The 23,883-nt window shown below is 41.1% G+C and overlaps 1 protein-coding gene across 1 annotated transcript in view; it reads left to right on the plus strand.

Annotated features, from left to right (window-relative positions):
• Window positions 1-23,883, plus strand: part of CAPN3 (calpain 3) — a 28,492-nt gene continuing 4,609 nt past the window's right edge. The window contains exons 1-19 of the mRNA XM_027706838.1: window positions 1-597; window positions 6,749-6,818; window positions 8,596-8,714; window positions 9,341-9,474; window positions 9,896-10,064; window positions 10,695-10,835; window positions 13,280-13,363; window positions 13,760-13,845; window positions 14,571-14,648; window positions 15,084-15,244; window positions 15,796-15,965; window positions 16,571-16,582; window positions 17,753-17,961; window positions 18,472-18,508; window positions 19,102-19,116; window positions 20,297-20,398; window positions 21,761-21,838; window positions 22,527-22,584; window positions 23,185-23,249. Of these exons, the coding sequence (XP_027562639.1) occupies window positions 304-597; window positions 6,749-6,818; window positions 8,596-8,714; window positions 9,341-9,474; window positions 9,896-10,064; window positions 10,695-10,835; window positions 13,280-13,363; window positions 13,760-13,845; window positions 14,571-14,648; window positions 15,084-15,244; window positions 15,796-15,965; window positions 16,571-16,582; window positions 17,753-17,961; window positions 18,472-18,508; window positions 19,102-19,116; window positions 20,297-20,398; window positions 21,761-21,838; window positions 22,527-22,584; window positions 23,185-23,249 (2,082 nt within the window). The 5' untranslated portion in view covers window positions 1-303. The remainder of the gene's footprint in view (window positions 598-6,748; window positions 6,819-8,595; window positions 8,715-9,340; window positions 9,475-9,895; window positions 10,065-10,694; window positions 10,836-13,279; window positions 13,364-13,759; window positions 13,846-14,570; window positions 14,649-15,083; window positions 15,245-15,795; window positions 15,966-16,570; window positions 16,583-17,752; window positions 17,962-18,471; window positions 18,509-19,101; window positions 19,117-20,296; window positions 20,399-21,760; window positions 21,839-22,526; window positions 22,585-23,184; window positions 23,250-23,883) is intronic.

The following is a 23,883-nucleotide window of genomic DNA, read 5'->3' on the forward strand; positions in this document are numbered from 1 at the left end:
TCTGGACACTTACACGCACAGGGCAGGCGCACAGGCATGCTGTAGATACTACAAGTCAGACACAGGACTTAGCCAACAGATCATCTTATCCCACATCAAGGAATAAATCCCAATTTCTTATGAGAAACTTCTATCCATTGAGAGGATGAAAAGCCACATGGAATTTTCTGGCTTGCAAATTTGACTAGAAGACTTTCAACAGATTGAAAAGACGGTTTACATAGCAACTTCCTCTTTTCTGAAATTTCCTTTCAGTTTGCAAGATCTTGCTTTCTTTCAACATTTGCTTTATGCCTGATTCCCATGCCGTCCGCCATAAATGCAGCAGTGGCTCAGCAAACAGCTGCTGGGTCAGTTCCCAGCCCTACTATTAGCACTACAACTGAAGGGGCAGGTGGGGGCACAGGGGGGATTTATTCTGCCATTATAAGTCGTAACCAGCCCATTATCAGTGCAAAGGAGAAGACCTATGAAGAGCTTCACAAGAAGTGCCTGGAGAAGAACATTCTCTATGAAGATCCTGATTTCCCACCAAATGAGTCCTCCCTTTTCTATAGCCAGAAAAGCCCTGTCAAGTTTGAATGGAAAAGACCACATGTAAGTAACATGTTTACTGAGTGCCTTTTTCTATACATTGAAGTAACCACCCTGAGCTTACATTTTTGCAAGTTCAAAAATGTGTGTTGGAGAAGGCAGGCAGAATAAACTGGAGATATATTTCCTTAGAGCTCTCCTGGAAGATAACTAGCTAGGGCTGTGAAAGCTCAGAGAATGTGAATATAATGACTAAAATACAATAAACCGGAATGAAACAACAACAAAAAAAAGAGATTGAATGAAACAGGTAGAAAGAGACATAGAGAATTTAATTTTCTTCTTGCATGGTTTGCCTGGGATTTTCTCATGTGAAGCTTCCAAAGAAACACTCTCCTCATTCTGCAAGAAGTTACTGAGTTTACTGAGGCTTAACTTTTTTTAATACTACCTTGTTTCACTTACAACTTTATTTTAGCATTCTGCTGTTTTCCTAATGTGTGAAAGGACAAGTTATGATCTAAACCATGCTTTTATTTAGTTGTTCCCAGCATTGCTTGTCCAACTTGTATTGTTGGTTAGCATTTTACCCACTTAACATGAATGTGGATGTTCTAATCACTATGAAGACTCACTCTTGGCTACTAATCCCATTCACTTTTCCTATCCTGTGGGTATTCCCCAGGCAGCCTTCCTTTTCTTTTTCTTCTTTTTTTTTTGCCTGTCTCTCTCACAGACAGAGGACTAATTCTTCAATTCCCAGTTGATTCCTTGTCCTACCACAGGAGGAGTTATACTCTCTTCCTGTCATATCTGTTGGGCAGCTGCTTCCCTCCAGCCAGGCAGCCCGTGAGACAGTGCCTTGGCCTCTGCCAGCTCCTGTCTGATAGTGAGGGTCCTGAGGAGCTTCCACAGCTTCCTCTCCCTGGCAGTTTTTGGCCACCTCTTCTGGATTTGCCATTCTTCCCCTACACCCAAATCTGTGCCTCAATGGCAAAGTCAGTGGTAATAGATAAAACTGATCACGAAAATAGATGAAACTGATTAGAAGTGTAACTAAATAGCAAAAGACTAGGAGCTCTTGTGGGTAGTGGTTACAGCTGTGGAGGAAGGCTGCATGCTGCCATCACAACAACAATGTGAGCAATGTGCAGAGATCAAAACGAGTCCCCCATCTGCTATGCCCTGTGCATATGTGCCCTGTTATTTCTTTATCATCACAATGGCTGCATCAGCCCCTGGAAATGTGTGTGAATGGGTTAAATGCAGCCACAAGTCACTCATCTTAAAGGGATGTGATTTTCCCTATTTCTAGAGAGGGAAGTGATACAGCAGTACAGTGCATGACTGCCAGCACCCTGGAGCAGACAGACTGCAAGTGTGCATATCAGAAAGCATCAAAACAAAACAAAAAAAAATGTATAATGTAACTTCAGACTTGTCTAATATTAACTGTGCATGCATAGATCAAGACTTTGTCACTGGGAAGGTTCAGACATGGGGGTCTTTATCCCAAAGACATTTCTTTAAGTCACTCATCAACAAGTAAGTTTGGAAGCTCTGTACTTATTATTCATGAAGAAGCAACAAGCTGGGGACTACTTAAGACTTAAAACACAACCTAAACATCAAAAACAAAGCTATCGATGTTCTTTTGACACAAATGTTCAGGCACCTGACGTATCTGTGGTGCCAGCTGCAAGTAGAGCAGAGGAAGGAAATCCAGAAAGCAGTAGTCTGCGCCTGTTGAGTACTGTTATGCTGTGAGATTATTCCTCCAGTCAGTCCTGACCCTGACAGAGACAGTTGTCCCTGCTGGGGACACACCAGGCCTGATTTGTAGAGATGCCTGTGCCTTCTGTAGCAAGCGTGTTTGTTTTAAAACAAACCCTATAATTCATGTCAGTGCTGTACCCAGCAGGTGCCCAGAGAAACTCACTCATCTGTAACGTTTTCTCCTTTTATAATATGTCCCCTATCTTGTCATTCATACCACAAACACAAAGTGAGACTGCTCCTGGGCGCTGATGCAAAAGACCTGTATCTATTGGTGCTGATCGCTGACTGACCCCAGGCTTTGAAACTGTAGGTTACATAGCACTGGTAGGAGGACTTGTCTGATACTATGTACACACAAATAGCCAGGATAGACACGTCAACAGAACTTCATAAAGTCAAATGAATATAAAGTAGTAACAGTGGGCTAAAGAGTATTTTGCTAAGAGATGAAAACAATCAGTGAAGCACCACATGTAAAGTCTCAACTGCACAGGCCATGTTTTGTAATAGTCTGTAAAGATATGGACAACTTCTATTCTTACTAAATTGTAATGGCTTTTTTTTTTTTTTGCAAAGGAAGAAACTATCTTATAAACTATAGTCTTATAAAGTGGTAATTTCAATAACTTTGAAATTTGGGTCAATAGTTGAATAAAAATGAGCTGAGATGCCCACTGAGCCTGGTGTAAGCAACTCCCTCTCCCACACATGGGCTGTGGGGACCTGGGCCCTCTCTGCTTTCCCTGGCAATGTCTGTCCTGTAACTTGACCTTTTCCTCGGTGCTTCTGCAATTCATTAGTAGAGTGGTGAGAGGTGTCCAGCATCCCAGCCCCGGAGCTACCCCTTGCTCTCATGCATCTGGCCCTACAGACTGTTCTCTCTGCAGTCAGTGCTACCCAGAGGTCAGGTCCTCCTCTCCCACCTCCCAAAACGATTGGCCTCTGCTGCTGCAAGGGCAACAAGTGCATGAGGGCTGGTCTTGTCTGTCACTGACAGAAGGGCAGCTGCCATGCAGAGCAGCTGTGAGCCTTGGCGTGAGGGTGGTGAGAAGGCCTCTGTAATTCTACCCGGCTAGTGACTGCCATGCCACAACATAAATGCACAGAGAAGATCTCCTAATACTCAGTCAAGGCAAAAGCCAAGTGACAGCCCTGAAAGTTTCCCTGAGTAAAGACTGGAAGATCCATCTCTGCAGTATTTCTGCTCAGAGTATGCCTGAGCAGGGTTTAAGTACATAGAGGGGAAATAGAACCGTTCTCACCTGCAACAGGTTATATCCAGCTCAGTGACAGGCTGTGCTCAGTTTTCTTAAGGGTCTCAGCCTCCCACAACTATGCTGCCTGTGGGAATTTCTCACAGCTGAGAGCAGAGAGGAAGTTACCGATCTTTAAAAGCTGAGAAAAAGTCTGTATTATAACATAATGCAGAGTATTGAGAAGGCCTGGTGCAGTCCTGTTTGGATCTAATGACACTAGGTGTTGATAGGGAGGCTCTGCCATGACACTGTGCTTTCAAATGCACTGTCATTCTCATTGCTCACAGCTAGGTCACAGCATTAACCGCCACATTCAATGACTTCCTAATGGTGATCCTCTCTGCAGCCAAGAAAATCACCAGGAGGAGCTTTCTTTTCATAATGAATACAAATAAAATTAAGTCAACAAACTAATGGATTTTGCTTAGAATGAAAATTAATCAGTCAAATCTGCTGACTGATTCACTGCACACATGTGAAGCTGTTTGAATTTATTAATCACAAAATGGGGCCTGTGTAGGTAGCACTACAAGCAAAGATGGCATTTAGTGCCGCCAAGGCAGGACTTTCAGAGAAGGTCAATCTGACACAGAAGCTTTAAAACCAGCTTGGTGTCTGATAATGTTGAGTTCTGCCTTGAATTGTGTAGCACAGCCCTTTAATAGCATGGTCTAGACCACAAGAGATCAAGGGAGAAGAATGAGGGTGCAATTATCTTAGGCAAGCTTCCTCTATTTGGTAGGATCAGTTCAGGGAATTTACTTAGAATGCCAGTTTATTAACAGCATATTTTGAAGGAATGAATGCCTTTTGCTGCAACAGTATGCCTGGCAGATTTTTTCCTGACACAGAAGAAAATCTAATGAAAATATACCAAAGGTCAAATGCCATTTTTAGTTGCATGCTGCCTTTGCATTTTCCAGTGCTCCCTTCCAACTGCCCAGAAAGCAGCATGCACCACTAGTTGGTTTTTCCTGAGATTCTTTGTTTTCCTTGCTGTAACTTTGACTCTTTGTAATGAAATTTCGGTCTGAAGTGAATCAGCCTAGTGCAACACAAAGGTCCTTTGGATAATACTAATACTCAGATCATAGGGGACTCTTCTAAATGAATCATTGCATCAATGAAGTGCAGCCTGTTGGGATTCTCTGTGATACCTTGACCTAAAAGATGAAAAGCAATCCCTTGCTCAGCCAGGAAGACTGGAAGGACAGACCTGCCACCTGCGTCTTAGACACCAGTTTGTCTTGCTCTGCTGACTGAGTACTTCAGCCCTGAAAGACCTTGGAACCTTTCTCTGCAGCTTCAACTATACTCAGCACAACTAGCACAGCTGGAGATCAACTAGAGAAATACAATATTAAAATCATACCCACAGTGTTCTAAACACATCTGGCCACCATAAAGAAATGAAACAAAAGCATTTCTGTCATAACTAAACCAATCCAAATGACAGATGCATGATTCCCTCCTTTGCATCCCAAAGAAGCAATAAATGGCCCTGAGTAACAATCGTCACTGTACATTTAATATTTGGAAACACATAGGCACCATCTAACTACTTTTAACTAAAACACAGCATGCTGTATTTCAGAACAAAAGGAGCAGGATCAAGCCAAAATACAATAGAGTTGGAAAAAATACAAACAAAAAATCTGGCATCTCACAGTTGGTTTTCAGCAGAGCACCACAGCAATGTGAGGAAGAATATTTTCAACAAAGCAAGTGGGTGAAGAAAAGCATGAAGGCATCTCAAACAGCTGCCTTGACAGAACTGGAGCCCAGGGCAGCTGACCAAGGTGCAAAATAACTTGACAATCCCTACATTCTCTCCCTTGAGGAGAATAAAGTGACGTGGAAGTTGGTCTCTCTATCTGGCTATATGACTAATCCAAATATTTACGTCAAAGCTGATTACTGTGAAGGAGGAAAAAAGTGGGCTTAAGCCAAGGGAAATTATTAAACCTGAAACACAAGTCTGGGAAAAGCCAGGGCTACCCTGATGACATGAGTAAAAGCTTTAGACTGCAGAGGTAGCATCAGCTGCCTGTGCTGCCACACAAGCAATTGTCAGTTGTTTCTTCTTTCTCCTTCCCACTCTAGTCCCAACGTCTTTCAGCAGATTCAGTTCTTGGACTATACTTTGCCTTCTTCCCCATTTGCAGCTGCTCAGGACAGTGGTCCTCAGCTTGCAATATCTTTCTTTCCTTACCCTCATAAGAGATGGGGCCAAAAGTTGTGTCTTTTTATTCTTCCCCATACCAGGTATTTGAATGAGAGATGGGATAAAGCAGGGGCTTTTTTTTTCTCTGTAGGACAGGTTTCCCTTGGTTTTCCTATACTCCACAGTTCTTTGTCCTATATAGGAAAGGGCTTTGTAACCTTGCAATAGTCCCACCTCATTTGCTCTTAGTTCCTTCCCTCCCTACAGAAATTTCATAATTATTTATGCATGTACAGCATCTTGTACCCATTCTGTACTAGTATAAATACTGACAAATCCAATACATTTTACTATGTGCAAGACAGAAGAAAGACTTACCTGTCCTCAGAGACAGATGATATCTTTGGCCTTTTTTTAATGCAGCACTGTCAATTAAATATTTCAACATAAGAAAAAGAATAAAATCTCTTAACTAGCAACTAGTTATTCTGGTAATTACATCTGATCCTAGGAAATTTTTAAGGAGGAGTACTACCGAGGTTCATTCCTGACAAAATGCATTTTTCAACCCTTTTAATGCCCCAGCATATTAGTTACTGCAAATTGGACGCCATAAACATGCAGTCATTTTAAAAGAATTTATTCTGGTCCCCTGATATTTCTTTCAGCTACCCACTCTCCTGTCTCCTCCAGTGTTTTGGGTTTTTTCATTACTGTGGAGAAAAAATATTTTTCCCTATTCTAATTTTAATGTGTTTGCACCCTGTACAGAGGGAGCCCCCCAGGCTAGTTAATAGACCCTGTAGGTACATGAAGAAAACTCTCACTGAAGCCTGGAACACCCAGATTCCAAAACATTTTCATAGCGAAACTCTGCAGATGAAAACTGTGTGAGAGGTTTTGATATCCACAAGCTATCCTACAAGACAACTTTCTAAAACTGCCTTTATTTCTGTGCTAAAGAGGCATCATAATGCATGCTTTTCCTGCTCATCCATCTGTTTCTATTTTGCAGGAAATCTGTGAGAATCCACGCTTTATTATTGGTGGAGCCAACAGAACAGATATCTGCCAAGGAGAATTAGGTATGAAATTCTTACTTCAGCTCTGCACTTCTAAAAGTCTGCAATATGGTTTAGCTCTCAGTTAATTTTCTTTTTCTTCCACAATGATATTTAAAATCATCTGTCTCAGTGTACCCCTACACATCTACGGATTCCTTCTCTCTATAGAAAATCATCAATATCTGCTTAGTAGCAATCTAGGCAAGAACTTTCAGTGAAAGATGCTTTGCAGGGTGTTTTGCTTTTCATTAACTAATGTCATGAGTGTGTTTCAAAACACCATTTGGCCTTTTTTTTGGACTTTGAGGAGGGACAAAACCAGCTAAGACAAGAATAAAACAAAGGAGTTATTGACTGAGAGAAAAATCTAATCAGTTACTGTTGTATCTTTTCAGGTATTTAGTACTGTCATTTCTGTATAGGAGTTTCTAAAGGCCTTTAGTTAAATGTGCATTGTACTCAAGAACAACCACTATATTGAATACTTTAAGCTCAGATGCTCAAAGATACTTTGTTATATAGAGGCATTACTTAGGTACAAGTGATGCCTCTGCAGCAGTCATCCATGCAGCACTCACCTGCACTGCTTTGTAAAGTCCTTCACCACTCAGCTTGCCCATGTCTTTCATGGTTTTATAACTCCTCCTGTGATCTTTTTCCTAAGCTAACACACCCTAATGTGTCCTCATCACCTTCCTAGTACTTTTTCTTTTTTATATTTAATTAAAACTGCCTTTCTTTTTGAGGTGACCAGAACTTCACAGATACCAAGGTGTGGATGCAAATGAACTTACATGCATAATATGCTCTCTTTTTTGTTTTCCATTCCTTCCCTAGCTACTCATAGCATTGTTTACTTTTTTGACATCTGCAGAATACTGGATAGTTTAGAAAACTCCTGGTCAAAGTGGACCCCCATCCTTCATAAGGGGAAATAGGTAACTTAGAAGAGTTACCATATAGTACTGCTATATGTATAGAGTTGGCTTTCTAAAATATATGCACATTATGTATTTCTGTATGTCTTATCACTCTACCAGATTCATAAGTTTCTTTTACAACTCTCTTCAATCAGGTTAAGTTTTCACTACCTCATAAAATTATTTCACTCCTCTACTGCACACTGCCCAGGCAAGCTTACCCTAGAGCCTCTCCTACAACAGCAGCTAGGTTTTAGTTTAGGGTAGAGTCCCCCTCTGCTGAACACAGAAGTACTATGGGAGAAAACCACTTTCCCAGGGCTCCCACAGAGGCAGCAAACTGTACAAGAGTCTGAAGGAGGAACTGAAAAGCGTTAAAGAGAACAGTGTTTACAACAGTGCAGACACTTCAAAGAGAAGAAAAGAGCAGGAAAAAGCCCCCATAGAATGATGATTGGGACAATCATCTTTAGAGCAGAAAATGAGAGTCTGAACCTCAGTGGTAGGGAGCTCTACCTGCAAGAGAGTTATCTCTCAGCTGGTCTCTGTCCTAAGCTTGAAAGGAGAACTAATCCAAGAAGTCAGACAGGCATCCACATGAGACAGGGAAATCTTAACACAGGTAACAGTGCTCATCAGATTTTAGGCTTTTTCTAAGTTACAGGGAACATCATCTGTGTAACGTGTGTACCCAGCCATGAACAGTGTCCATGAGCATTTCTAGAGCACAAATAGGTAGAGTGCTAAAGTACTGCAGAACATATGGAGAATCATGCTCTACTGAGAATTAACAAGTCACTTTGCACTATCTCAGGTTTTCCCTTTGATTCTAGTTGCTCTGTCCCTTCATTTTGTCTGCTGCTTCTGCTCATTTACAGGTAACTGCTGGTTTCTGGCTGCCATTGCTTGCCTGACACTGAATAAAAAACTACTCTGTAGAGTCATACCTCATGACCAGTCCTTTATACAAAACTATGCTGGCATCTTTCACTTCCAGGTGAGTCCCTCTGCCTAGTGGTAAGCAGATGTACCCAAGACAGAGCTCAGCTCCTCTTGGCACGCTCTTTCCTCTAGCTTCTCCTCTCTTTGGAAGCATGAGTGATAGCAGGGAGGAAAAGGGATTGAATTGCTTCACGCCAAATATTTCCATTAGGGCAATCACAGAAGGGCCAACCCATACAAGTAATTAGGGAGCATTAACCCACCAAGGAAGCATTTGCAGATTGCTGTGTCCTGTGCATAAGGAACAGGAACAGGTGCTCAGTCCTGCCTCACTGCTCAGATGCAGCACTAGAGCCAGCACAGACACATGGGTAGTTGGCAAAAGCATCTATTTTTAGGCCCACAAACAACTGGTCTGTCAAAACAAGTTATCAAAGAACTTCTTATTCAGAAAAGGTTGACTGCTTTCCACAGTTCCCTTGATTCTTTTAAGGGACCTCTCACTGTCCTGTACACATTGCCCAGGGGAATTCAGTACAGCTGCCTCCCTCCCATTAGTTTTGGCCACATTACAAAGCAGTTGAGCTCCACGTTTCCCTTCTCTCAGCCTGACTTTTCAGCCAGGCTCCCCCTCTCTGCACCAAGTCAATCCACGGTGTTTTTCTGTTTGCCTTTATTCAGTTCTGGCGCTATGGAGACTGGGTGGACGTCGTCATTGATGACTGCTTACCCACGTACAACAACCAGCTGGTCTTTACCAAATCCTCCCAGCGCAACGAATTCTGGAGCGCCCTCCTGGAAAAGGCCTATGCAAAGTAAAACAAAATGTGGGACTGTGACGGGCTCCCCCTCAAGGCTCGGGCTGGGGAGGTGGTTAAACCACTGCACACAATATTTACAACAAGCACATAGAGAGGCTCTGAACGTACCAATGCCTTTTCCCATAGCTTCTCATGCCTCAGAATTGGGGATGGGCTAAAGCATGATTTCTAGGAAGTTTTGCTCCTCATTCAAAAATCTACATTTGATTTTCAGCATACCTTTTTTTTTTACCTATCTGTGCAGGTGGCATGTTTTAAAACTCTTAACTTGTGAGTTACCAAGCAGATGGTTTGGGGTTTTTTATATGATGTGTGTTTACATAGCTGTAGTTATACACACACAAGGTAGATATAAATATATAGGGAGGTATCTCTATCTGTGTAAAAGAAAATCTTTTTCCTTTCTCTTTCTAAGACTCCACGGGTCATATGAAGCTTTGAAGGGAGGCAACACCACCGAAGCCATGGAGGACTTCACTGGAGGAGTCACTGAGTTCTACGAGATAAAGGATGCCCCTAAAGATATCTATAAAATCATGAAACATGCCATTGACAGAGGATCCCTCATGGCCAGCTCCATTGATGTGAGTCCATATGAATTTTGCAGATAAGCCATAAGAAATGGCAGAGGAGAGGGACCTCTCCATTCATAACCAAATCTATGCCACCTTTGGAACTGCTTGGTTTAGGCCACATAGAAAACATCCTTTTCTAGGAGATAGAGTAATCCCCATTAAAGACCATTAGCAAATAGTGAGTGCCAAAAGGGAAATAAACAGAAACAGAACATGGAAGTGGAGAGAAGGGGTACCAGCAAAACCAGCACCCCTTGCCCCCTCAGTACCCTCACCGAGTGAAATAAGATTAGTATGGGAGTGCTGCAACTCTGTTAAGACACAAATCTTCATGTCAAAGATGCTAAGTGTGCAAATACTTAGGAAATTAACCTTTTATTGCCAACGTGGCCTCAGATTGTCTTGATTTATTGTGGTAAATTTAAAAGTTAAAAAATTAATACTTTATGGAATGTGATGTTGCAGTAAAGGTGGGAGAACAAATGCTGCTATTGACCACTCTAGATAACTACGGACATAATGAGGAAGAAGAGAAGTAATCTAGGCTATCTTTTACAACTCATCTTTCTTCTACCCTTTCTCTTCTCTCTCCCTGCCTCATCATACTGCATAATACTTTTCTCCCATTCTCTGTGCCAGGATAACCTGGGCTTTTCCTATGGATCAGCTCCTAGAAGCGACATTGGGGAACTCATTGCTCGCATGGTGAAGAATCTAGAAAATGCACAGATGACTCATTCTACTGCAAACTACCAGGGGATGGATGAGAGGCCAGCCTGGGTTCGTATGTCTCCTAAGCAGTTGACTTCACAGTGCTTTTATTTACAAACTGTTAGAGAAACTTATAACCTATGCTTTTAAAACCTTGTTTGGCTTCACAGAATTGTCCCAACACTAAAGAAATGTTCTTATGGATACTGTTTGACATACGTGTTAAAAGACTTCAGTGCTTTCAAACACAGTGACTGATATTAAAGGGCTTCATTGATACTGAGGCAAAGGGCTGTTGGCTCATGGCACAGACTTATAATTTCCAGAAAAAGAAAATTATTAGTGGATTTTATCAAGTCCTTCTCTTGCACAGGTGCTAGAGAACAAAACTGTTAAAGTACTAGAATAGAACAAGATCCCTGAGTGTGCATAGAATGTGAAAGGAAGAACAAGATCCCCGAGTGTGCATGGAATGTGAAAGAGACCAAAAGCAAGCTCTGCACAGCTCTCACTCCAGGCACAAAAGCCCTTGGTGAACTTATTTTGAGTGCTCTGCCCACAAATGCAGGAGAATGCTTTAGGGATGCTCCTTTTAGATTACTGCCATTAAAGTCCTCATTTAAAATGCCCAACAAGGAAGAGGAAAAACATGTTCAGTTTTATATGTGCGATGGAATACAAAGTAACTCCAGCATACCTAAGTATCTTGCAAAATAAAGAGGGGGATGTTAAAACCACTTAAGAAAAATCCCATATCAGGCAACCTAAAAGCTTTCGAATCTGTAAAGGGACATGATGCCTTCTCCTTCTCTGTCATATCTTGCCCTTTAGGGAGCTGCATTTCCATGACAATGAAATTACATCTCTTGCTTGGAGGGGGAGGGGTGGAAATCAAACAAAAATCCTCCACAATTACATCACCTAAAATTTTTGGTTGTGCAAACTTTCTTCTGCATTTACAGCTGAAATAGCTGATTTTTCCTCTTTTCACATCCATATTTAGTTCTTCCTAAAAAACTGAAATGCTGCAATTCTTCAGGAAAGCCCAGTACGACTGTCTTGTTTTGCAAGCATGGCTGTCCAAACCACCCATGTCTGGGGGGAGAACTTCCTCCCCAGTGACTGCCTACTGAAAGAAGATTGCAAAACTCTTTCTATATTTGCTGCCCCAGAAGCTGTTGTGCTGCTGGTTATTACATATTCCCAAAGCACCACCAGAAAAAAAATCATGACTATTGATGGAAAAAGGCAGATAAAGCCTGCTCTTTGAGAAGTGATCCAGGACATCAGAAGTTAATGTTCTCAAAGAGAAAGAAGAGAAAGGGGTTCTGACAAGTAATGATGGCAACGACATGAGTAGAAATTAAGAAAAAAGGAAATAGAATTGAGGCTATAGGCATAAAAAGTATCAAAACAGGATCAAGGGAAAGCAAAAACCAGGAGCAGAAGTGAAATAATGGAAAATCATTGCAACAGCCAGGAAATATTTGGATGAGATCCTCCCTGTGCAAGCTGAGAATGTATCTGTATGACCTTACTAATTCTTCCTCTGTTTCCAGCCCTGCCTTTCTCATGCCATCAGATCTGTAAAGAAGAGGTGGCAGAGTTACTGGCAGGGCCTTGCAACATGTCCCAGCAACAGACATAACAGAGGAGGGGACGTTTTGCACATGGTCCATGTGTGTGTAGTAGGGCCTTCCCCTCCAACTGATAACAGTGATCTCTCCTACAAGTACAGCAACCTGTGTGCATCTGCCATCTTGATCTTAATTCTTTATCTCTCAGATAACCAGCATTCTGAGATTTGCAAGTAAAAATCTATCAGACACACTAAAAGTTGATTACTAAGACAACAAATGTATTTACGCCTGAGCAACACATTGCTATGCCCTTCCTGAATGTCAGATGGAAAAAAATTCAATCATGAGGATTTTAAAAATTATGGAATAAAATATCCACTTCTACAGGAAATTAAGTAAAAACATAGTGTCAGTTAGTAGCAATAGTGTATTAAATAGGGTGTTTAAATGCCATTGTGATAAGATAGCCACATATAAAGATGAAAGTATTCTAGATGTTGATTTGCTCTGATGTTTCCAGTTCATATGTAATAACCTTACTGAGCTATACAAGAACATACTATCCTAGAAAAGGCTGAATAGTCCTACTAATAGGAAAATCTAATTACTTTGATTAAGCATGCTATATACTACCATGTTCTGAGTGCAAAAAGCAATAGTCTACAGAAAAGGGAAATAAGCCATAAAATGTCCTTTCCAATCAATATTAACTTCTTCCATTTTTAGTTCATGCTTCACTCCTTTCTAACCAACAACATGTATTCTATGGGCACTAAGCTTGCACTTGACAAACAGAGAGGAGAACAAGGCAAAAAGTCCTGTCACCTGAACAGTGTCATCTTCCCTCCAAAAGCCCTGGGTGGCAATATCTGCTTGAGAGCAGCCAACTGAGCTTTGCATGACTCCCACAAGTTTTTATCTTGTGTCTAACAGACCATAGTGCCAATGCAGTATGAAACCCGGATGTCTTGCGGGCTCGTCAAAGGTCATGCCTACTCTGTGACAGCTGTGGAAGAGGTATGTACAGTCCCTTTCCTCCAGCTGTGGGGAGCTGTAATCTACACTGGCCTAGCACTGTGCATGTCAGCTAAGCTATGAGAGGGGTAAAAAGCAAAACAAATTATGAGAGAAGGAACCAAAATTTATATTCAAATAAGTGAATGCCTTGTGGAGAAACAAACCTATCTAAGTTTTTGCTTTCTGGGGAAATGGATATTCCACCGCTTGGGCAAAGGTGGTCACAGCCAGCCACCTCCTGATCTTACAGTCTTCCTGCAGTCACCCCAAGCAGGTCAGGCTGGGCTATGGCCCTGGAAAGCACCATCACTGGAGAAGCTGGTGTAAGCAATTTGAAAGGCAGAATATTTCTTTTGAACCTCTCAGTCTATTCTTGTTGCATTCTTTTTCAAATAGACAGTATTTAAAGGGGAAAAATTACGTCTGGTACGGCTGAGAAACCCCTGGGGACAGGTGGAATGGAACGGACCTTGGAGTGACAAGTGAGTAAAAAGGAGCTTCGTGTGGTTTGAAAAAAAAGTTGCAGCTTTATTTGCCCTTATGCAGCTTGTGCATGACCCTAACATTCAATGATGAGGTGTCTGAATTTTTTTTGTTGTCATTTTGACATATGCACTTCGAAGTCGATTTTAGTTGAGTGCTTAGCTGAAGCTGAAAAAAATAAAGGGTACCTAAACAAGGTGTTAAGAGGGGCTTTAGGAAATGGAAATGAAGAGAGAGCCCAGTATAATGACACATTAATTCTGATTTTACTGTCTATCAAGTTCAGTAATGTCCATTTTCAAAACAAGATGTGACAGGAGAAAAATCTTATAAGTTATGAAAGAACTGAATGAAGCAAGATGTCAGTGTGTCTTACTAAAGGAATTTCAATAGCTACCTCAGCAATGATAGTCTGGAAACACCTTTTCCTACAAGCTATACAAGCTAAATAAAATTAACACAGTTCAGCAGATATTTGAGAACTGTTAAGGGGAAGTCTGAAGAGAAGGCAGAGAGAAATAGGACAATTGTTTTTTTTATTTAGGCACATGAAGAGGAGGGTTGCATTGAAAACAAATGTTTGCAAAGCTCACAAATTAAAAGTCTATATGGATGTAGCAAGGTGACTCTTGCCTTTCCCCTCGATGATGTTTACAGTAAAGTGTAGAAATTTTAATGGAAGCTGTATTGCAAATCACAACTTAACTTGTTTACTCCTTTGAAGGTCAGAGGAGTGGAACTCTGTTAATGAAGCAGAGAAGATCCGCCTGCAGCACAAGGTCATGGAGGATGGGGAGTTCTGGTGAGAATATCAGTCAAAAACCTGTGCTTCTCTAGGAGAAATGAATCACATTGCAGTACTACAAATCTGCTAAAACCATTGCAGCGATCCCTGTTCCCCTTCATATTTCCAATAAGCCCTGCTCTGTGCTTCCCTCATTCTCCCACCAGAGATTATTCAATGCAACCAACACAGTGTAATTATGCTACACTTCCACAAACCCTCCATCACCCTTCCTACATACCATCCTCTCAGCTCAGTTTCCCTGAGTTTGGAGCTATACCTGTGTTAATTGGCCTACCAGCAGACCAAAAGCATTTGGAAAACATGGCACTCCCACTGCAAACTTGTCTGAATACTGACAGTACTGTTGCTCACCCTCCTCCAGGTGGGTCTTTCGGACAACTGCCCACCATGTAAATCCATTTGGGTTCAATTTCCCCTCAATTCCTACAGGATGCCATTTCAAGATTTCATGAGGCACTTCACAAAGCTTGAGATCTGTAACCTCACACCAGACACCCTGGAAGTAGATAAATTCCAAACCTGGACTGTATCAGTCAATGAAGGGCGCTGGGTGAGAGGCTGCTCAGCTGGAGGTTGCCGCAATTATCCAGGTGAGAAAAGGGTTTTGAGAGATATGGCCTCTTTGATGGGGACTACGTTAGATCCAAAAGGCTAAGTCATATCACAGCCTGACCAGTGCTCAGCCACAGGAAAAGCCTTGCTTCCTCAGAGGACAAGGCATGCAACTGTTAGCTGGAAATCTTAAGTCACTATCTTGCGACAGAACATCATAAGAGCCCAAAAGGCAGCCCTGACGAAGATAAGTCATTGTTCCAACACTTCACAGTGCCTCAAGTAAAAGATAAATTTCACTCTAACAGATTTCACTTGGGAAATCCACTGTAGTGGATTAGTGATAATTTTAGGGGCTTTGGAAGTTTATCAGATGACAGTTCTTCATATATCGTCCTTTGTTTTGCAGTTTTGTTAGAATTAAATAAAAGCCATAACATGTAAAAAAACCTATCCATGTCTTAGCCCATTTTTAACCTTTCCCTCAGGAGCTGCATGCAGGAAACTTAAAAGTTCTATTTGATTGTGAGTATCATTAGAAAACTGAAGCTTTACTTGTTTTCTTTGGGTCGTTGGTGGGATTTCACAGATACATTTTGGACCAATCCCCAGTATCGCTTGAAGCTCCTGGAGGAAGATGATGATCCTGAGGATGAAGAGGTTATCTGCAGCTTCCTTGTTGCACTGATGCAGAAAAACAGGAGGAAAGAGCGCAAGCTGGGAGCCAGCCTGTATACCATTGGCTTTGCCATCTATGAGGTACCAGCTCTGTTGGTCACACTGTGGTCACAAATTCTGACAGTATGCATTTACCAACAGAGTCACTGAATCATTCAGGCTGATTACAAGAATTGCAATTTTTGCTTTGCAAGGAAGTCAGGGAAAAACCTAGAAGTAAGGAAGGAAATTCAAGTCTTTGTAACTGTACCATAGTAACCTCGGGGTTTACCCCATCTATTAAGTAACATACTTTATAGGCTCTTACAGTGACCTAATGCCAGATTTTAACATATCCTTTCCCATATATTCTTCAATTTTCCTTTTGTCCTTTCTGAAACTAAACATTTTTTTGGCAGAAGAGTGTAAAAAAGGAAACAGATATCCAAGATGCATAAATAGCAATTAACCTGTCCCTACTATTGACCTGATGAAAAAGTCTGTTTGTCTCTTGCACAAATCTTAACTGATCTCATGTAGACTCCAAGAAACCTAAACAGGAAGTGGGATATTGCTTATCTAACTAGGGGCATTTTGATTACTGTCTATGTCCCCAGAAATCTATGTGAATGCCCTTCTGTATGATCTATAAACAAGAGTACTCACCCAGCAGCTCTGACTGTTTCTTTTCTTTGTTTCTCCCTAAGGTACCCAAAGAGGTATGTGCAGAACGGAGACAGATTGACACCTTGGTGTATATTCACAGCCAGTGTTACTGTAGTGCCTATCTGTAAGTCAGCAGGAGACTGCCCAGTCAAGTTCATTTTCAGGGATATAACAGCAGTGAAACTGCTAACCTTTCTGCTTTGAGTGTTTATCAGTAACATTTTGTGAGTAATTTTTAGTTCTTTCTCACTTGCACCCCATTTTCACTTGCACCTCTTCCTCAGTCCTTCTTTTCTAGTCTGTAGAGACCTGGCCATTGCTTGCACAGTCAGTCAGTGAGCCCGGGCTGCAGGAAGCAGTGCCAGCGAGCACTTTGCCTCTGCACTCCATGCAGAACCACCCTAAACCATTTCCATTTTCTCTTAAAAATAAAGCCAATATCCTATATTCTGCAGTCACAGTGTTTTCTCTATAGTCTTAGAATTTCTTTAGAAAAGTAATGGTATTTTCAGCCATTGAAGAAAGCTTATTAAAAGTACACAGACTACATTTTTTATGAGCCTGACAGTAGCTGAATAATTGGCATCACAAGTTTTGCTAACAAGCTCAACTGAAGGCTCTGTTACCTGGAAAACATGAAAATTACAGTCTGAATGTTTTCTTTACTATCTTACAGATGATTATATCTGCAGAAAATGTCCTGCAAGTGTTCTTAGCCCACAATTCTTGAACTTAATTTTCATATTTGAACCAATGCCATGTTTGATTGTCATGTTTGTTTAGCAGATACAGAATTCATGTTTCGTCCAGACAAGGACATGCTTCCAGTAGAAAGCACCTTCACTTCACCACTCTGCATATAAGAGTTTGCATACACCATTCCTTGCCATACCACCCTCCAAGGAAAGTAGCTGAACTTAAGTTACACACAACTCAGCATCCAACAAAACAGTCAAATTAAAATGCCTACACAGCAGAAGTCAGCCACACGCTCTGCAGGTGGGCCGTGGAGCAGCCCTCAGAAGCCAACTTGACTCAGTCAGTAGCAACTTTTAGGTGATAGACTTGGTATCTGCCTCCAGGTATCACCACTCATCAGCTCCCTGTTTGCTAAGCTGCTGCTTCCTTTGTTTCCCGTCTCAGCCATGTACTGCCCACATGGCAAGCCATCTCGGGAATGGGTAAGGCTTCCTTGAAGACAAATTGACTCATTTGTTCTGCAGATGCATGGTACTAAGCACCACCTGCAGAAGGATTTTTTCCTCTACAATGCCTCCAAAGCAAGAAGTAAGACCTACATAAATATGCGAGAAATCTCTGAACGCTTCCGGTTACCTCCCAGTGAATACGTCATCATTCCATCTACATACGAACCCCACCAGGAGGGAGAATTCATCCTGAGGGTCTTCTCAGAGAAAAGAAGTCTTTCAGAGTAAGTTGCAGATCCATTTATCTGGTCATGTAGGTGGAGGTCAGCTTGCTAGTTTGCTAAAGTCATGTTACCAGTTTGCTGCACCCTGCTTTTTATATTCTTAACCTCATTAGAAACTCCAAGCTGCAAACTTATTTCCCCAAGCTTCCCCTATAATCTAACAAGAACCTTCTTTGAATTGTCTTTGGAGAAGCTTACTACTTGCAGGATGTCCTTTGTAAACAAACCATTAGCCATTTACTAAGACTAAAAAACTTCTGTTTTACTTCTAGTTCACTGTAATCAAGGCTCTTTACAGGAGTAAATCAGGCAGCAGCCCTCCTGGAAATGGTACTTGGGATGTTCAGCTTAAACTGGGAAAAAGTTAAGCCTGGAGCTGTAATGCTTGAAGCCAGCCCACACCACTGGCTGTTCAAAAAGTTCAAGTGGCTGCTTACAAACCACCTACAAAAACAAGCAACATTGGGAACAGTCACTTTCCTGATTTATTTACTTTCTGCTTTCTACTAGGGAGGTTGAAAACATGATTGAGGCAGAGCGTCCCTTGGTAAGTACTGTCCTGGTCCTCTTTTGTGTATGAATAGGGGTAGGGAGAGGAGGAGCACCACATCTAGGGAAACCTACAGCAGGAAACCATTTGCAGCCACATGACAGCTCCTTTATCACAAATTTCCATGTTTTTTTCACATCAAGATACTTTTATTGACACTTGCTTTGTATACACTATTTTCTGATTTGGTCAGACCAAAATTTAATTGCCACTTCAGATATCATTGATCTATGGGCACAGAAGTTCAATCTCCACTGCACTGACAGGTTGGAGAAAAGAAAAGGAATAGTCAGAGCTCAAGGAAGAGTAGAGATTTTATTCAAGTGGACAAAGCCCCAGATAAGATGGGACACAGTTTTGCTATGGTTTTTGCTATGTCTGTCCTTCAGTATGCCATTCCTTGGTGGGTGCCTGTTCCATCATTTTTAGTGATTTGAAAGCTGTGTGAACATAGGAAATGGTAAAATTTGTATGAATATAGGAATGGGAAAGATTAATATGAGAAAGGGAAAGATAAAAAAAATACAACTTTACCATCAGCTCTGCATAATCTGATCAAACCCTTTTTAATTTTGTCTCTTTTCATACAGAAGAAAAAGGGCAAGGTAAGTACTTGTACAATGTGCTAAGTGCCAGCAAGGCAAAGAGCACACTCAATGCATGCAGCAGGAGCAGAGTTCCTTGGTATCATCGTTTCTCTGCATCTAGAACCTGATCTAGTTATTGAAGGGCACTGGATATGAGGCCATTTGCATGCAGCAAAGATTTTGTCTTCCTACATTGGATTCTAATGAAATAGCATTAGCATTATATACCACTCTCATTCAAAGAGGTGGTAAAAGGGTAACAGAAACTTTTCAGCTTTATCAGCCTGATCCTCTGGGTTGCTCAAACTGCCTTTCCTTCCTTCCCCTTCACAGGCACCCTGAAACCCCTTGCTAGTGAAAAGCAACCCTTCTTCAGACATGTGCCCTCACATCTGCTTTTCTATTGCCTAATGCAGCTACTCCCTTTTCCTGAAGTTTCTGCTCACCAAAGTCCAGGATTCTATTTTTGATTCTACACAACACATTTAGGACCTTGAAAATGTAATCAGACATTTTAATCTCAAGACAGGTTGATTGTAATTAACACTCTAGAGTGCTCTACATTCACATCTTTTAGCAGTTTTCCTTGTTTTAAGTGCACTAAACCAGGACAACTGTACGTGGCTGCTTACAGCTGAGTGCTTAAAGAATCAATACATGCAAGAGAAAAAACATGCTTCACATAACTAACAAGCTCCTACACAAATACTCCTTTTCTGTGTAAGATTCAGATTGTGTTAGTTTTCAGTATTACTGTCCTTCAAAGAGATGGGCAAGCTCATCAGTTTAACTGATGAGAATCTGGGAAGCTTATTTTTCTTAAAAACAGAAAAAAACCGAAACCCCCACCAACTGAAAAACAAACAAAACCCACAAAACCCAAAGACATTCAAACGGTTACTGGCTTTCTGAAAAGAAAAGCTAGAAGCCAGAAATTGCACTATTTGGCAAAAAGACTTTTGCAGCTATTTTTAGCACAAGGAGAGCAGTAACTTCAGAGATTCCTCCACCTTCTTTTTCTTTCTTTCTTTCTTTTCTTTCATTCTGAGATCTGGCTTCTCTGATCATGCTCTCAGGGAGTGGAAGCTGTTGCTGCATGCACTTTACAACAGACTGGTTGTCACCAAATATTTTCCCTTCCACTACTTCTTGTGTAATTTCTATTTCTCTTTTGCTTTCTTCCTTCTTCTTCTTCTAGCCTATCATCTTTGTTTCCGACAGAGCGAACAGCAATAAGGAGCTGACAGCAGATGAAGATGCTGGCAAAGATGGTGAAAAAAACCAAGTAGATGAGAAAAAGGTTTCTGCAGCATAAAGCAAAGGGGGAAATAGGGCTTAGTCTGGCAGGCATGAAAGAGTGGCTGGGGAGAGCACAGGAATGGGTCAAAGAGGTGTCCTAAGATACTAAACAGCTTTTCATCAAATCTTAGAATAACTTGTATCTGGTTTATGTGGATCTAATCAGAATCAGCAGACAGAGACTATCTCTTCAGTTATTTAACACCTCTGCAGGAGGATTCAGTTGCTTAAAAACATCTGGTTGCTCTCATGATTGCATCATACAAGGATCCCAGCTGTGAGAGATCCCTTCCAATGAGCAGTGAAGTTTAGTTCACTCCTGCTCAGCCCCCTGTTGCAGTACCTGCTTTACACAGGACATACGCATAAATGCACCCGAAGGGCTTCAGAAGATCCTGGCAATGATCATAGCCTCTCCCCATTACAAACTACACCCCCCTACACTAGTCCCCATTGACCAGAGGGTAAAGGATGAGTAAACCCAGGAGCTCCTGCATGCCTCCTCTTTTCCCCCCTACCAGAGAGGAGGAAAGCAGAGTAGCAAATTCAGAGTTTCTGCCTGCAGGTGGGTGAGTGACAAAAAATGTAACAGCCAGATCCAACATTCAGGCTTGTGGCACTGGAAGCATGGCTGGAGCACCTGCTTACAGGAAGGGTGCTGTTCTGCCGCATGACTGCCAGAGCACACAGGTGGCAAAGTGGGAACCAATCTAAATTTCCCTCCGCATTTAGACAAACAAAAACAAGAACTAAGCCAAGAAATTAACTTTGTTACATATAATTTCCTAGTTTCCTTTTTCAGTATCAGCTTCAGAGTTCTGGCTTGCCCTTTCCATGTGTCTGAGAAAGCTTCATGTTCATTGTTTTCTTCTGCCTCACATGCTATATGCTTCCAGCAACGGGCCCCCCACACTATGGAGAGCTCTCATTTGGTTGTTTATAGCCTACCGGCTATGAGGCAGATATTGTGTCCCTGCCCATGGCAGAGGGGTTTGAACTAGATAATCTTTATGGTCCCTTCCAACCCAAACCATTCTGTGATTCTATAATATGCCTCTTCTGCTCCAAACTTCTCATTTGTAATGTTTTGAAACAAAAAATTAGAGGATAACTGCCAGTGAAAGTAATCATTTAGGCTTCTTCAAATAGAAAAGAGAACAATGGGATGAAGTTAAGTACTTGACAGTTTTAAGTAACAGAATTAACCAAAAAATGGTGAAAGGAACAGGAGGACAACCCATTCCTCCAAAGGGCTCCAGATTCACTAAGATGATGCCCCATGTGAGGGCAAGTGAGCCATCCAGGCCCTTTCTCTTCCCCACTGGGCTAAGGATGTATCTCTTCTTTGCTTGTCTTTTTTCAGCGTTCTTCAGCAAAAGGTCATGAGGAGAGTGAAGAGCAAAAACAGTTCAGGAATATTTTCCGACAGATTGCAGGAGATGTAAGTATGTAACTGATCCCTGTCTGCCATCAAAGCAGCCTAGCCACAACAGCACCTAAATCAACTGTTTCATGGATTCAAAACACTGAATATTAAAAGTTGCTTTGAATTTCCTTCCATGAAATTCCTTTGAAATTTGAGGATAAGTAAAATCAAATTAAAAACCCCTTAAGCATACAGCTATCCTCATATGTAGGTATAAGCTATTCCCATTCTGTATGAGGGAACCTCATTTAAATTCAGCCTTTTTTCTTCCATCCCTACTGCAAGATGCTATTTCGCACAGCAAGTATAAACAAGTTAGAAATGCAATGCCCTCCAGTATACGCCTAACAAGGAAAGTTAAAGGTAAAAACAGATGAAAGAACTGCATAAAACAATAGGCTGCAAATGGGATACAAAGATTGTCGGATTTTGCTATTTGTCTTATACACTGAAATTACTGGTCATTCTTCTAGTTGTAGTTTAATAAGCATTATATGGTAACTTCAGACCTACCTTGTACTGCACCCTCAAGAAAGATTCGGACTAATGTTTATATGAACTAGAACGCTCTCTAGTTTGAAACATGTATGTGCCATACTGAAAAGTGACCAAAGACTTTATACTTTTAGCATATTCATCCATAAAATTATCTGATAAGTAAAGAACATTGTAATCAATTATATTCTCACCACATTTTCATCAGGACATGGAGATCAATGCTGAAGAACTTAGGAACGTTCTCAATAACGTCGTAAAAAAACGTGAGTTTTAGCATATTTTTTACTAACCCTCAACAAAAAAAATCTGTGATATAGCATAACCCCCCACCTCGGAGTTTCACTCTAAAAATTATTTATGTTTTCAAACTCAGAAATTTCCTAGTTACATTTCCATGAACATTGCATCCAAGACTTTAGCAAGCTGAACTTTTCACAGAGGTGATCTCTACAGGTGATCAAGTACTGATAATTCAGAAATGAGCATATGTTCATTGGAAGTACCACACAGAACAATACAGCATTTCTAGCAGTCTGCAAATTCCCTTTAAAAAAATTTCTAATGGAGAGACAGACCTTTCTCCCTGTTTAGCAAACTTTAGCTTTCAGACTCTGAACTTGCATAGTAACCTAGAAGTGAGTTTAGAGTTTTCCAGAGATTTTTATTGTATATAACAAGTCAAGAAAGATATCTCTAATTCACAGGCAGTAACATTACTTAGAGTCTTTTCACAGTTCTCTACATTCATTTCTTACTGGATGAACGAAGTAGGTTTGGCTTTTGCTTTGATTAGAGTTGCACCTGAGAGGAAAATCACTTGCTGATTTGCATGATCTGTATTCATTTGGGATCGTTTATTTCAGATAAGGACCTAAGGTCAGAAGGATTTGAATTGGAATCCTGCCGCAGCATGATTGCTTTAATGGATGTATCCTTTTCTGGTGAAAAAGGAGTGCTTGAAACCACACTAGTCCACTATTTCTCACCAACACGCACACACACGACTTAGTAAGCCAGGGAAGCAAAAGAGCAAGTTGTAGTCTGTAGTCAGATAACACACCATTCCTGGTTTGGTTACATTTTAATTCAAGTCATCTCAACATTAATGTAGTTGGCAGAGAAATATATCCCAAAACAGAAAACTACAGAATAAATCAGTTAGTATCATACTCTTCCTTAGGTATCAGGGACTGGCCAGCTTATGCACTAAAGCATGATTTATTTTTTTTTAAACAAACCCAACATAACTATAGTTCTTGCCAACAAACTTACTATATTTCTCTCCTTGAGTTTATAATGTATTACATAGTCTACTGTATGCTCAGCATGCAATGCCTACAGAAATTGTCTTGGAACAAGTGTAATAAAACACACTGTGACATGCCACATGGGGTTACCTCTGCTGTAACATCACTCCGTTTCCCAGTTTGACATAACACATGATTTTGAGAGGACATAGGCGCATTCGAACATGACCAGAACAAAACTGTAACTGCAAGCCAGAGCCATAATGATTGGAGCCTAAACACATTTTTGTAAATAGCTTTAGTCAAAATTTTGCT

The sequence above is a fragment of the Neopelma chrysocephalum genome, unplaced genomic scaffold (genome assembly GCF_003984885.1).
Source record: "Neopelma chrysocephalum unplaced genomic scaffold, ASM398488v2 Primary Assembly neopelma1_24, whole genome shotgun sequence".
Lineage (NCBI taxonomy): Eukaryota > Metazoa > Chordata > Aves > Passeriformes > Pipridae > Neopelma > Neopelma chrysocephalum.